We start from the raw sequence: 15,424 nt of genomic DNA on the forward strand, positions 1-15,424 counted from the left end.
GGGGAAGGAAGCGATCTTCTCGCGGGAGCCAAGCCTCGCGCGGCTTCGGGCGGCCGCCGCGGGGGGCGTCGCGGGCCGGGCCGGGCGGGGCGGGGCGGGGCGGGGCGGGGCGGCGGCCGTTGGGCGGTGGCCGTTGGGCGGCGGCGCGTGCGGCCCGGGTCACCCTGTACAGCGTCATACGGCAGAGCTAAAGCCGAGGACGGATAAAGGCACAGCTGGCTCCTTCCCAAGCCCTCCGTATCATTCCTGCTCCAAATCATCACAGGGTTAGAGGGCAGTGAAAACAGCACTTGGGGCTCAAAGCACTTCATTTGTTTTTCTTTATGTTGTTTTTTTTTCTCACTTTAGAAAATACTTTAGTTTTAGTTTGATGACTAAAGTGCTGGGGAAATCAAAGAAGCCTGTGAGAAAAAAAGACTGTCGAGAGAGGGGATGAATGACTGTATGGCAATGTAAAATGGTTATTTTAACAAAGATGACACCTTGGGAGAACAGTGGGAAATCTGAGAGACTAAACCCCCAAAAGAACAGATCAGTATTTAAACACACTGTTCAGAGCTATACTGTAGTTATCCAACTTTGCCCTTTAGCCAGTCCAAGGCTGGCTAGTAGCTGCTAAAAATTCTTCTAATACTGATGAAGGATGAGAAATCAAAAAAATGTATTCGCTGGAAAAATAAACAGTTTACCATTTAAATAATAGAATTTCTGTGCTCACTTTCTGTGCAAATTAATGCAAGTTAATGCAAATTAACTTTAGAGCAAGCTAGAAGGGCAAAATGCAAGCGCAGAAGCCGGCCTGCCTGCAGGCCTGGGAGCCCGGACGGGTTCTGGCCACCACAGTGCGGCTGGCCCAGGAGGGAGCCCAACGCCGCCATGGAGCTGGCAGCTAGCTGGCTCCATGAACGACGGCCTCATCTGCCCTGTTCAAAGCTGCAGCTCAAATTAGTCTGCGTGTAGGTTGTTCCTCCTGATTTAGCCTTCAAAATTAATTGAAAGTTAGCCTTGAAACCCTTTAATTGCTCACTTCCAGAGTAAACAAACGGGCAGAAAGGTCCCTATCCTTCTCAGGAATTGCTGTGTTCTGATTTAGTAACCTCTATCCTCCGAACAGTTGCATTATTCAATTATATGGCTCGCCTACGATACGTCATTACAGGATTACAAGGGATGACTTCTGTTACTGACAAGTTACTATAAAATGGATAGCCTAATGAGCACATACTGCGCTGCTTTCCTGCCTCTTTTCTTGTCCTGTGACAAACAAAATATCTTTGTTATCTGAGTGGGTACACATTAACATGTGAAAAGTAGAAAACATCTGTTGAAGCAGTCTCATTTAGGGTATTTCTAACAGAATTTTTATATTGCTACATGTTCCACTCTAACCGAGGGACATCAAAATGTGATAGGTTGAGAACTGTGGCCAAAGTGAGTCATCAGTTCTTCTGTGCTAGAGGCATTTTGGAATGGATGGCAGAGGGTGAAGCCGTTATTAACACTTCCACTCCAGCAGCACACACAGCTAGGATGTGTGGTGTTCATTGTACCTGGTACCATATAAACACAGGTTAACCTGGTGACTTGGGTCATTACTCAAAGTGTTAGACTCTCAGGAAATTTCACTCAGGAGAAGTTAGTAGTGGAGTCAGGTGTTTCTATGAGACTGCAGAGAATTGCAGCTGCTTAGCAAAAATGTAGAAATTCCTTTTTCTTCTGAAAGCAACATACATAAAATGTAAAGAGAATGTGTCTTTGTTCACAGCTCTGTAGCTCTTTTCCAGAAAACACATAGCTGAAAAGGTCCCTTAGCTTTTTCAGAACTGCCTTCTTAATGGTATCAGGTCTCCTTTTCTCCTGCTTCTTCCCTGCTCATGTCTTACTTTAACCGCTTTTAGCAATCCTTTTTTTGTACCGTGTGCTTTCACCTGGATCTTTCCTGCGGTAGGAGGCTCACATTGTTTTAGTTACCTGTCTTCAGTTATCTGTCTTTCCATAAAGAGATTGAGTGGCTTCTTACAACAGACTAAATTGAAGATACTATGACAACCTTAATGCAGCCCATAACAACATAAATGAAGGTCTCTGACCACAAAGCACTAAGCTAGAAAAGAGCAAGCTGGGAGTAATGTAATAGAAAATAATGGATAAGGGGAAGCATACACAGAAACAAGAAAAAGAGGGATTGAATACGTACCAAAATACCTCTAAATTGTACCAAGGTTCCTGGAAAATATGGAAGTCTCTTATGGACTAGAACTAGGATCCAAGCACTGTCAGAGTATGATGGTAACCCTCCTTGGAAATTGTTTTTGAATATGTACTATGTTCTACAATGATCTGAAGCCTTCACCTTCAATTCCTGCTTCACTGAGGCTGCAGAGATCAGGGGGAAATAGAGAATATAGACATTCTCTGAAAGTAGAAGGAGAGATAGAAGTTATCAATTCCCCATCCTTCTGAAAGGAAACGTCCTGACATGGAGCCTGGGGCTGTGACGGCCTGCTAGCAGCACACAGGAGAAGGCACACCCCATGCCCTTCCTAAGCAACCTCCTCTCGGCAGTACTGAGTAACGGAGCATCACCTGAGGGCTATCCTGTGGGTAACACATGCATGTGTGCACTAGTGGGCCTGCTTGCGTGCACATGCGTGTGTGATCCTTGAGAGTCAGAACTGGGCGCTTATTGGCCTGCCATACACTCTGCTAATACCCGCTTGGCTGTGTCCCAGGAGGAAGGATGGAGTGACACTCTGGCCTCCGGCCGTAATGGGATTGCACAGCAGGGAGAATGACCTGGCTGCCTGCAGGCACAGTAAGCAGCACCTGTTGTGCGTGTGTGGAGGTGTGGGATGACACAGATCCCCGAGCCCTGCCAGTCTGCCTCTCTGTGCAACATCGTGAACGGGCTGGAGTGAAATGAGCCTTTCCCTGAGGGACGCAAAGCTCCAGACCACCAGAGGATGCAGCTGAAAATCCTCTACTGGTATGTACTTATTCAGTTTGCTTTGTTCCTTGTAGTAGCCTTTCCACGATGACAGACATCAGTGACTTAGCGTGACAAATCTGCTTAGGGGAAGGGAGGAGCTCAATAGGAAGTTATTGTAGGCAGGAGGGCTTCTGAATGAACTGTTTAAAGTGCCACTTGTTACATCTAATCCACCTCCCTTCAGAAACCTCAGAAAAAGGACTGGTTTAACATAAATGTATGCATGGCAGCCAGGACTCAGTGATGCGGAAATGACAAGGCCGCTTTGAATTATCTAGAGAGGAAATGTGAGAGGTAGTGCCATGTGCTAATTAAACCCTTTGATCCTGACATCAATCTCTTAATTAGGAGGCTGTCAGGAAGAGGAAGTTTTGGTAACATATGTCTATCCTGACAGACCTATCACTCTCCACTGTGGCAGGATTAAATTCGCCTGCAATTATACAGTTCTAATTTGCCACGTTTTTCAGGGCCTTATCCATCAGCATAGACCTTAATACAAATTACTCCAGTGCCTTATTGCCCCTAATTGCAACTGCAAATGTGTCTGTGCCCGGCAGAGTCCTATAACAAACTCCATCTTCAGCAGTAGAGTTGTTCCCTCCTGGTGTCTTTCCCTGTTTGTCTACGCACAGCTCAGCACTTCCCAAAGCTCAGCTCCCCCTACACTCAGGCACTTCTGCTGAAACAGCCCTCAGCCAGGAGCCTGCTCATCTTTTAATAGGAACCACGCTCTACAAAGCATTTAGGCTGCTTCTGCTTGGTATGTTGAGTCTTTACGCCCTTGGCCTTTCCTTTCTGGCTCTTGAGCAGGTCGAGATGTGGAAAATCGACCTCCCAGATTACCTTTGGTTCCATGTTTCCATTGCCTATTGCTTATATATGTGTTAGTACAAAAATACTATACCCCTCTGAAATAATCCCCCCACAGTGCCTCAGTCACAAGTGTTAAAAATGTACATTGTTTTAGAATGAGATTTCCTGCCCAAAACAAACCCTATTTGGAATTTCAGCAGGTGCGTTTCATTTGCTGAAGAAATATTTAAAGTACTTTTTCCGCTGCAGTCTGTCTACAAAAAAAATTTGTTATATTAAAAATAAAAATCTGTTAAAGAACTAGCTTGAAGCAAAGTCCTTGAGAATGATTTGCAGTTAGGAACTTCAAGGACGTTTTCTGCCTTGTATTTTTTGTGTCTGTCTGAAAGTCTCTGAGTCCTGAATGGCCTATGCTCTCTTTCTGCACCAAACTTAAACAAAACTTAAGGTTGCTACAAAACTTAAACAAAGATCTCAGGTAAGGAAGCTAATATTAAAACATAAATATACAAAGTGAATAAACAGTGCATGTTACTCCAAGTATTTATTGCTACGCTTAAATGCCTACCTCTGAGTGGGACGTGGAACTACAGCAGGAGCCCCAGGAATCTGTGTCTCAGACACCAAGGTTTTTGTTATCATTTCCATTTTACAGTACAGCTAAAAGGAAACTAGGAAATAAGAAAAAAAGAAGATATTAGATATATAAGCACATGTTCACAATTATTGTACATTTTTATTTACATGTTTAATAAGGGGCATACAGAATAGTATCTAGTGAGGTAGGCTTCTTGCAATGTACAATGTCTGATGCTAAACACATAAAGGAAGGTTTTACAGTCAGGCTAAGGTATTGGTAAAAAAGCTTGTCCCTGTTGTTTTTGCTGGCAGTTAGAGGTTGAAATGTCCCTAACTCCTCAGTTCTTGCTCTGGCTGGAGAAACCTTGTATCTGCCTCATAACTGGTATCCTGCAGCTTTGTTTCTTTCCCAGGCATCACACCTTGTGCTGGAATACAGTGAGATTTACAAGAAGGATACAGGATTGCTGATAACAAACCTAGTGCAACCAAAAACGGTGAGGTCTTTAGCCACTCCATCCTAATTAGCAAGAGCAAAGTGGGGTAGTTAAGGGAGTTAACATGCACCTAGATGGCAGAACTCGTGGACAGTGTTTGTTAGGAAATAAATTAGCACTAACAAAACCAGGAAGTTTTAAACAAATGGACTAGGAGTTCCAGTGCCTTTAAATGGTTGTGTGAGCACTAACTTCAGTTGAATGCGATGGGTTTATTTTGCCTTGAGCTCTAGGTGCACAGTTCCCACAGGCCACACTGATGTGCATTTTCCAGCCTTGCAGAGAGAACTGTGCAAAGCCAAGGGGAGCAATGAGGGTCTGATTTTCCTCTTATCTAACAGGATCACTCCAATAGAATCACAGGGAAGTTAGTGGTGTTGGAGCAGTGTAAGATGACGTGCTGAGGGCTTTCCTTCTGGGAGTGCTTGTCAGAAATCCGCGAGGATTCAGGCACAGTGGAGAGACTGAAGTTTAAGGTTCATCCAGGCAAGAATTAGCCTTCCTACTTACTGGAGAGCCTGGCTTGGAAAGACGTATACACTGAACCGGGAGCAAAGTCCTGTAATAAATAACCGTGCTTCAGTTACTTCCTCCTTTGCACAGCAGAGAACTGGCTCTTGGTGAAGGATCCCTTAATGGCACTCGTGCCAATTTCACCTTCACCTTCCTTTTCCTTCTCACTCATGTTCTTGTGAAAAAGAGGGAACTCAGCTACACAAGCCAGACAGTGAGAATTTCTTCTGGACAGGTAATTTCCCATCCTGTGGGCTGCAAACTGTTTTAGAATGCTGCATTTGGGGGGAAAGGAAAGCAAGAAAAGGGAGACAGGCGTTGTCCCAAGGCAGCTATTGAAACAGGAATAGGTTAGCCATTTATGACTTAATTGGGAACAGGCATTTTTGATGTCAAATCTGTGTATTCTGGGATTATAAGGGATCTTCTCACTAAATGTCTGTTCTTGGTCACTGTCATAGACTGGATCTCTACTAGCTATATCTTGCATCAATATAGCTTGTTTCATGTTCAGTTGTACTGCCGCTACTTTGTTCTGGGTAGGCATTTCTGCTGTGTTGCAGTATTCTGGTTTCTGTTTTGTATTAGAAAGATCAATAGATTGTGAGTTATTGTGGCTGACTAGGACCCATCTTTGGCCTATGTTTGCTAAGTACCATGCTCCGGTACCTCTTTGCATCACTTATAGTTACAGGTCATCTCATCCTTGAAGTTAATATGCAGGTAGAGCTTGTGAGTCCTGAAAAAGGACATGAGGACATGGCCGTAAGAGTAACTGATTATGAGAGATGGAAGGTTCTTCTTGAGGTACTGTAAATTAGAAAAGAAAAAAGCAAGCAGCCAGAAAGAATACATTCATGCTGTATTGCTAGATTTTCATAGATGTTATGCTACAAAATCCAGAATTGCTTTAGTTATAAATGAGCACTGGGGGCTGCCTTAGTTTTGCAGGTACAGTTATTCATAATATAGTCAGTAAGCATTGTGCTGGGGGTGCAGCCCTTGCAGTTTCTCCATGTGCCACATTTTGTTTTTAAGGTCTACATTCCACTTCTCCTCCAGTTATTGGGTCAGTTACATGAAAATGACATTTAAAATTTCTGCTTTTAAATGTGGTAGCATTGGACTTCTATAGCAGCAGTCTGTCATCTCTTGAAGTTTCTATTCATTTTTCCATTTGGGATCACAAGATATTTTATAATTTTGAAAACTGGTTATTTTTAGCATATTTTATGACTATAAAGTGGTTAATCTTCCTGAGCTTGTTTAAAAAAACATGTTCAATCCATGCTACTGTATAGTCCTTTGTAGCCACATAAGAGAGGGCTCAAAGATCATGTGGCTGTTTTTTTCTCTGAATCAAGTCAAACACTTCCTAGTTTCCTTATTTGCTACCGTAAACCTCCTTATTTTTAGCACTGTGGTGTTATCTATATAGTGGCAGTATCTCATGTAAAGGAGTATAATTCTTATTTCCATTTAGTCAGAAGAAAAGGTGGCTTATGCACACATCAGTTTTATCTAAGTCCTCAATTTATGGAAGCTATGTATACTTTCCCAAATCACATGGGTAAAAATAAAGTGGGAGGCTATAGGCAAGCAAATGATAAAATGAGCCCTAATTCTTTCATTGCAAAATTTTCTTTCAACACTGAATACTTACATTTATTAAAATTATCCATTCATCCTCTTGTCAAATGATTTACAAGAGGTGTGCCATCAAACACCAGTGTAAAGGGGGAAGCAAATGATTCAATATATCTTCACTGAGCTTCAGCCAAGCAGGAAGTTGTAAAATCTGTTCAACATAAAATATTTTTTTAATCTTCATTAATAGTATACTATAAAAGGGTAGAAATAGAATTAATTTTTGATGCAATATTAGCATTTTATTTACAGAGCATTTTGCTTATTCTGGCTATTTCATTTTATTTTGAACTCTGTGCTGAGTCTTTTTTCTGGGTGTGCAAAAATGGGATGGAGAGATACTTTAGAGGAGTGGAGGGAGGAGAGTGGGTTGTACCACTGTGAAAAGCTTGTGAATGTGAGGTTTTGTAGGCCTGGGGTAATAAATGATGTCTAGTGCGCACAGCAGCTATTGAGTCACAGATTACTCAACAGATTTAGGTGCAGTGGCTATTCCTTCTGGTGGGAAGAGAAAATGGGAAAACCTTGTCTTTTTTGATGGGGAGAGAGATGCACTTAATTCACCTTACAGTGAGCTGGACCTAACAGCAGCAAGCAGAAGAACAGCAAGTGAAAGCAAATGACTATTAGATGTATACCCAAGATGCTTCATGCTACACTCCCAAGGCTGTGCCTGTATTTCCTTAGCTGGAGGGACTTTGCTCTTTGACTCATTGTTTCACGCAGGATCAGCACACACAGTCACCCAGGGCAGAGTTAACAGAGCCATCTGGCAATCCCTTCTTCGTGTGCACCAGCACAAAGGAGAGCTTCTTGCTATGTGATACACTGCAGGATGAGGGAATATGTCTTCCTCAAGTTATTGTAGAGTTGTCAGAAGTTTTTGGGTTATTATTCAATACTATTTGCATAATGGAAGGATGGAAACCAGTTCACCATCATCAAGCACTAAATTAATATGATGAAAATTTATATTTTAATTTCCTCCTCAGTGTCTTTATCTGAATTATGTGAGTTGGCACATAAATGATGAGATATCGCTCATACTTTTTAAACGTAGTCTACTTCTCAGGGCTCAGACTCAGCTGAAGCCTTTCATGTTCTGGAAACAATTACAGTGAACCTTGCAAAGAGTCTGCCTGCAATTTCCCACACAGCAAAAGGCATGTAGCAGCCCTCATGCTTCAGCAGCATGGCAGCCAGCAACTTGCACCTATCCCTGGCAGCACTTCTGAAGTCCAGCTGCAGAGGCGCGTAAGACAGGATGTGGTTTCTAAAGACTTTGGTTCTTTGCCTGTTCCCAGGCTCATAATCTGAACAGTATCACCTCCTATTCAAAGCACTGGTGTATATCTCCAGTCACCACTCTTTCCACTATTATGTTCTTAACAGTGCACTTCTAATTTTATTGTGGTTCCCTGGAGAAGTTGCCACTTTTACACTTGAATCCTAAAACTTTTCTTATTTTGCTATTTTGTTCATGCTTTCACTGCAAGCACTCCCACTCCAGCCAAGGATGTTAACTCTAGAGCTCACTTTCTAAAGGGCAGCAGGTTCAAGCTGTGAGGGTCTGAGTGCACACAGCACTGGGCAGCTTAGGAGAGTAAGAATTAAATCTGTGTCACTGGGCTGGGCACTCACAGGAACTCGGCTGCTGGGTCAGCAGACTAGCCAAAGGTAACTCTAACGTGTAATGAATTACATTGCATTGAGTGTGATCTTGTTATTTCTAAGCTAAACTTAAATTTGAAATTCAGCTGATAAACATGCCTAGCATTTGATTGAGGCAACTATTTGATGTGAAAATGTGCACAGTGACTTCCTTTGGATGGAGAGCATCTCCGGGGTTATATGGTGGAACTTGCTGTAGACCACCACCTCTGTGTTGCAAATTACGTGCTTTGGATAGATGGTTTCGTTATTTCCACATTGGATGTACTTTCTTATGATATTTTTGCTTTCATTATATCAGTAAACAAAATTATTAAAGCATTTTACTGTTATTCCTTGCATGTAAACATCTGAATGCCACTATCTGTTCTGAAAAAAAGCCTGAGCCCTTTTCTGGCCTAATGTTACGTTCTTCTTTTCGGCATTGCAGGTTGCAAACAGTACTCTGAAACATAATGATGGTTTTCAGAAAGGTAAGTCATGTTCCTTGCTGTTATTTAGTGATTAGCCTGAGGCCCAAGAAGAGAGAAGGATCATAACTTGGTTCAGCTCGAAAAGAAAAGTAGCAGTAATCCGGTATTAACAAGCTAACAAGCTATCATGCAGAGATGTCATGCCTAGTTTGGGCTAGCCTTGCCATGCTCATGCTGAACTGATGACCTGTACTACAAGGGGTGGCACTGAAACCACACAGATTGCCAATGGAGTCTCGTTCAATGAAAGGCAGGGCGCTCTCAGCCTGTGACATTCTTCAGAACCCTGTGCTATGTTTACAGATGCTTTATGTTTCAGTTGTTTGGTTTTAAAATGTAAGCTCATAAAGAATTTTAAGAGGAAAAATAAATTTTCAGGAAAAAAAATAAACTTTGTCAGTAAATGCTATGGTGGGGGACAAAGGATGTATATGACAAGACACTCCACTAGAAAGCTGCCTCCTCAGCAGGTGCAATTCCATTGAAGCAGTGGAACCGAGCCAGTTTATACCCATCAAAGATCTGACCTACAGTTTAGCTGAATTTTCATTCTAGCCATTACAATATAACTCTTTGTTTGAACTTGAATTAGTGCCTGGAGCAAGAGAAGGTATTCTGAGGAGCTTGAATTTGGAGTTTTACCAGGACAGTAGCAGAGGTCACACCAAGACTGCATGAAAATAGTGCTCACTTTGGTAATGAGCAGCTGTAGCTCACACCTTTCTCTGCTGATGGTGATGGTAGAGCAGTTCTGCCTGCTTGTCTGTTTTATAGGCAGGATGTTGCCTGGGCATTTACTTGTCTGTCACGAGAGGAGTTGGGCTAAATAAGGAATGCAGGTTTTGTTTTCTAAGAGAGATGCACTCATGTTTCCAAGTAATTTAAGTGATAGCAGAGAGAATATATACCTAAAATTACTGCAGTAGAGCCCTCTACATTTCCAGGGATTTTGTCTATCCATCTTTTTTATTTTTTCCATGTTTATGTCTTTGTTTTCAAGTATCTTTTCTGTATGAATACTGTATCTTATATGAGGCTAAGCGAATAAACATTCACTATACCCCTTGCAATCTCTGGGAGGTAGTGGCGCTGCATAACCACTGTCATTTTTTTAAGTTTGTATCATTTTCTCTTGTAAAACAGCTAGGCTTGCTAACTTGTCCAAAGTTAGCAAGCCACAGCTGCCTGGTCAGCTGTGGAGCTGGAAGTAAAATCCAGAGGTCCTGATACTACAACCATTAGATTGTACTGTTGGTAAGCAGTAAGAATTTGTCCAGTTAAAGACACTGTAGAAGAAATCAAATAAAAAAGTAAAACCAAAAGATGTATGCCTGTGAGCTACATGGCATCAAGTATGTCACTGTGCTTGACAGTTTTTCTTCTCTCCAGGGTGATCATGTGTGGCTGGAAACTCAGTCAAACAGTGAATTTAATGTCCCTATTGGGGCAGTTGTGAAGGACTCTGACTCAGGGCGGATCTTGCTGGAGGATGACGAAGGCAAGGTGGGCTATGCTATAACCTTATGTAAAGGAAGAACAGAACGTTTTAAAGTATGATAACAAAAGAATGGACATATTGTGTCAGGCACAAGCCTGATGGTAGAATATACTTAAATAAAGAATATAAAAATAAGGCAAGCCTGGGGTGATACTTCCCTAGTATGTCTTCCCAGGTCCCAACAGTAAGCAGATTTAGGTCTTCATGAGCTAGAGGTTGGATCTGCATAGCTAAAAGCAGGAAATGGACAAGCTCTAGTGTCCAAGTTCAGAGGAGGTCTAGGTGAAATCATGATCCTGCTGAAGTCAGTTTGTCTGGGGTTTTTCTTCTACCTCTTGCATGTTGTGGCTGTGATGTACTGACACAGAACTGCACTCCAAATACTGCTAAACTTGGTAATGTCCAGAACCCACCTGCATAGCTTCATCCAGGGCCTGTCAATCATCCTGTCATGAGGAGTAGCACATCTGTTAATTCCTACAGCTCACTCAACTGTGACTTAGAGCATGCTGTTTTCAGTGTGGATTACAGTGAAACTCTAATACACCTTTCTGCTTTGTTTGCTTCTGAGCCACAATATACCTCATCAAAACTACTGCCTTGCCTTTTTCAGGAGCACTGGATCACAGTGAGGAACATGCACATGGTGCACCCGATGCACCCCTCCTCTGTCCAAGGAGTAGAAGACATGATCCGCCTTGGGGATCTCCATGAAGCAGGCATGGTGCACAACCTCCTCATCCGCCACCAGGAGCACAAAATCTATGTGAGTGCCAAGGTCACAGGGCACAGTACTGGCAGACCTCTACTACACATCCAGCCGGGTGACCTGACCAGCAGCCTACAAGCCTTCTTTCATATATGGTGGCATCTGATTGAGGATGCTAATGAGACTCAACATAGTTTTTTGTCTTTGTTTATCCTGGTACTCTGGCTGCAAAGAGTGCTGATAGTAGTCTCTGAAAGCACTGAAATCTGCATAGGGAGTGATCCCACTTACTTTCTCCTGGAGTGATCATTTACACTGGTGACTGACAGTTAGCTGGATAACCAGTCCATGTTACAGTTTAGTGCTCGAGCTGCTGTTACATGCAGCTGTGATATGTTATGTGTCTAACTAGTAGACAGTGACATAAATTGGATTGTCCTCCAGTCAAAGTCAATGTTTACTTGATTTTGATGTAATAAAGTCAATCAAGAAGAAAGCTCGAGATTTTGGAAACCTGTCACAGATTTTCTGTGTGACTTTGAGCAACTTATTTAATTTCTTTATTCCTTAGTTCCTGCTTTGTAGCATGATAATAATATTCACATTGTTGCATTCTTTATCTCTTATGTGATATACACTTCAACCTTCATAGGAGAGGAGCTGCCCTTTACAATACAAATGTTGTGATGCCAAGCACTGATTTTGATAGATGTTGCAGTTATAACTACCAGGATATGTGTGAAGACTTGTTATATTAGTGTCTAGCAGTCTACTGTTGTTTCATATGGAAGTTCTTGAATAATTTAATTGACTTTCATTTATGTTCCAGAGCCCCCTTCATTCCGATGATGCTTTTGTTTACAAATATTACTAAATGACTGTATATAGAACATAACCATTACTTTGCCCAGTAGGCAAGTTCAACTACATCTGCATTGAAACACCAAAGCAGCTTAACATAACATTACAAAACAGCTCGTGATAATGACAAATTGAGCTTTTGCATGTTTTAAACCGAGATGGTGAGAGGAGCTGTGATTTCACCAAGAGGTTATGGTTAGTGTATTCACTTAATATGGTAAAGTACAGGCTTAATAACAGTTCCTAGTGAGGAACCCAGCTCAGCCTTGCCTAAATGCTGCTATGGATCTCCCAGATTTCCATCCTGGTTCTGCTTAGTTTTACATCACCAGTGCCCTTGGCTGTGTTCTTGTTTGCAGGTTTGTTGCCAGAGGTAACTCTTATACCTATTTTCTAGACTTACACAGGGTCCATCTTGGTAGCAGTGAATCCATACCAACTTCTGCCCCTCTACACAGTTGATCAGATCCAGCTGTACTGTAACAAGAGAATTGGAGAGCTACCACCTCATGTCTTCGCCATTGCAGACAACTGTTATTTCAACATGAAGAGGAATAAGAGAGACCAGTGCTGTGTGATCAGGTGAGTGGACTCAGAGAGGACGAGTGGCAGAAACCAGCAAGTCTGGCATATTTTTGGGGCACTTCTGTGAACAAAGGAGACTTCCAAACGGGAGTGCACAGATAAGACTAGAGATAACAGAGAGGAAGAGTTTTCTTCCTTCTACTTCATTTTCAGCTAAGGCTGCAAAAATCAGAACATAAGCCAGCGATTTCCAACGTCTAGTTTCTCCCTGACTCTTTGAATGTGGAGGTACATTCTGCACAGAGCCACTGCATGTAGAAAAGAGAATATGAGCCTAAGTTATGTAGGGCAATCTTTTAGGACATGGTACTTATATTACATGTATTTTCTGGAAATAGAGATTGCCTGGAGAAGCATATCTTCTGCTCATCTGAAGATGACAGAAACTTTCTTTATCCTATAAAGATTTACCATGTATCCATTTTCTGTTAATCATCAATTTGAAGAATCAGATTGTTTCATTTCAATAATATCTGTTCATAGCTGAGGCAGCTCAGAAGTAGTGAAAATCTGGCAATGCATTAAAGAAAAAGTGCAAGTAGTCATTTAATTTGCACTGGTGCAGAAAATCTTCCATAGATTTGTCCATTTGTGATCAGTGGGGAAATTTAGCTCTCAACTTAAATCTAATCTAAAAATCTAAAAAATTACTTTATTTTTAGTAGATAAGTTGGTGAAAGACTAAAATTCTCTAGTTCTTCATGAAAGACAGTTTGATCTGCCAGTCATAGGGTAAATATAAGTGGCATATTTTTACCCTGGTTTGCCATTTTGCCACTCTTTCCAAAAAGAAGAAAGAAAACCTGTAATATATCTTGTTTCTTACTGCAGTGGAGAATCTGGAGCTGGGAAGACTGAAAGTACAAAGCTAATACTGCAGTTTTTGGCAGCTATCAGTGGCCAGCATTCCTGGATAGAGCAGCAAATCCTAGAGGCCAATCCCATTCTGGAAGGTGGGTTATTTAGCAAAAATGCCTGATTTCCAGACTTTTGTATCAGGATAAAAATTCATGAACAGGCCCTAGATGCACTTTATTTGCCAACATACCTGAAGCATCAGCAATGCAGGGTAGAAGTTCTTCAGACTTTTCTGCCATGTCCTCACAGGTCCACAGCAGCTCCAATGCTGTGGCAGGAGGTGCTGCCACAGCATGTAACCCAGAACTGCAGGAGCAAAAGAGTCCTTGGGAATACAGAGCCCTTTGGGTAAAGCTCCATGATTGGCATTTGCACCAGCTAGTGGCAAAGTGACTGGCCCAACAAGAATGTTTTTGTAGGGGATCTCCCTGGCACATCCATCTTTCTCTGTAGAGGGATCAAGTGGGCTACAAGCAAGTCCTTCCTGAAGGTCCTCAGAGTTGCCTGGTTCTCTTGGCAGCCTAGATATAGGGCATAGGTGGGTCATCTGGATATGTCTTCTAGGGCCCAATTATCCAGATGCACAGTATGCCTGCCCCTCTCTTCAGGAAACAGTTTGAGAACAGATATTCTCAGTGAACTGTTACTTGGAACACAACATATAAAATACCAACAGAAAAAAAGCAAGGGCATCAAAAATATACTTGATGTTCATTAACTGTAATAATCTTTACCCGTCAGCTTTTGGAAATGCTAAGACAATTCGAAATGACAATTCAAGCCGCTTTGGGAAATACATTGATATCCACTTCAACCGAAATGGTGTGATAGAAGGAGCCCGAATAGAACAGTTTCTTCTGGAGAAGTCCCGGGTTTGCCGGCAGGTAAAGGCACATGCAGCAGTCCATTCTACCTGCTCCTGTATTACAAGCCTATGTTCACAAGTCTGTCCATTGGCCTCTTTCTTTCTTTCTAGGCTCCAGAGGAGAGGAACTATCACATCTTCTACTGCATGCTCATGGGGATGAATATGGAGCAGAAAAAAATGTTGAATCTGGGCAGTGCTTCAGAGTACACTTATCTCACTATGGTAACAGACTCTGCTTTCTTTTCTGTTGTTCATCTACCATTTGCCTCTCCCAGCAAGGAGGTCCAATGAATAGGAGCTACAGATAGGTAGTTACCAAAAATGAATTGTCCCTTCCTTAGAGCACCAGCAGCAGTCACACCAAAAGTGCTATGAGCCTCAGTTTTAGACTTATGTGTCTGCCAGTGGGAGGCAGCTTGTGGCCATTCAAAGCTTTCTATCAAAGTCAGCCTTAAAAAAGCTCAAGGGCATCTTGAAGCAGGTGGTAAATATCCCCCACTTTAACAGGCACACAGATTTTAGATTAATTCAAGGGCTATCACACCAAGGAGAATACTAATCAGGTGTATATACTTCAGGGGAAAATAAATAAGTAAATGCAAAATGTTCATAGTAGAAACAGTGAAAAGAATGTTAGTCCTTTTAACTGATAAATTTTATATACATAAGCAGGGAAGTGGCATTCAATCTAATCTCCAACAGCTGATGTAAATGTCCCAGTCTGGGTTTATGTTGCTGTAGTGACAAGAGTGGGATGTGTTCATAGGAGAGATTTTTTGTTCAGGTCAGTTGTCAGCAAAAGTAGCTGTTCTCCATGTTGTAAATGGAAACATCTAGGAATGCTTCACTTCTGTAATCAT

At 42.0% G+C, this 15,424-nt stretch overlaps 1 protein-coding gene across 5 annotated transcripts in view; it reads left to right on the top strand.

Moving 5' to 3' along the window:
* Window positions 1-9,167: 9,167 nt before the first annotated feature.
* MYO7B (myosin VIIB) overlaps window positions 9,168-15,424 on the top strand; it is a 48,821-nt gene continuing 42,564 nt past the window's right edge. For 4 of the 5 annotated variants that reach the window (XM_085307928.1, XM_085307927.1, XM_085307929.1 and 1 more), the window contains exons 1-7: window positions 9,168-9,185; window positions 10,575-10,688; window positions 11,297-11,449; window positions 12,651-12,835; window positions 13,670-13,791; window positions 14,438-14,580; window positions 14,673-14,786. In XM_085307928.1, coding sequence (XP_085164054.1) covers window positions 9,168-9,185; window positions 10,575-10,688; window positions 11,297-11,449; window positions 12,651-12,835; window positions 13,670-13,791; window positions 14,438-14,580; window positions 14,673-14,786 — 849 coding nt within the window. Of the gene's footprint in view, window positions 9,186-10,508; window positions 10,689-11,296; window positions 11,450-12,650; window positions 12,836-13,669; window positions 13,792-14,437; window positions 14,581-14,672; window positions 14,787-15,424 lie in introns of those variants that run through there. The other variant, XM_085307926.1, reaches the window with a different exon arrangement.

The sequence above is a fragment of the Rhea americana genome, unplaced genomic scaffold (genome assembly GCF_003343005.1).
Source record: "Rhea americana isolate MKP2758 unplaced genomic scaffold, rheAme1 scaffold_269, whole genome shotgun sequence".
Lineage (NCBI taxonomy): Eukaryota > Metazoa > Chordata > Aves > Rheiformes > Rheidae > Rhea > Rhea americana.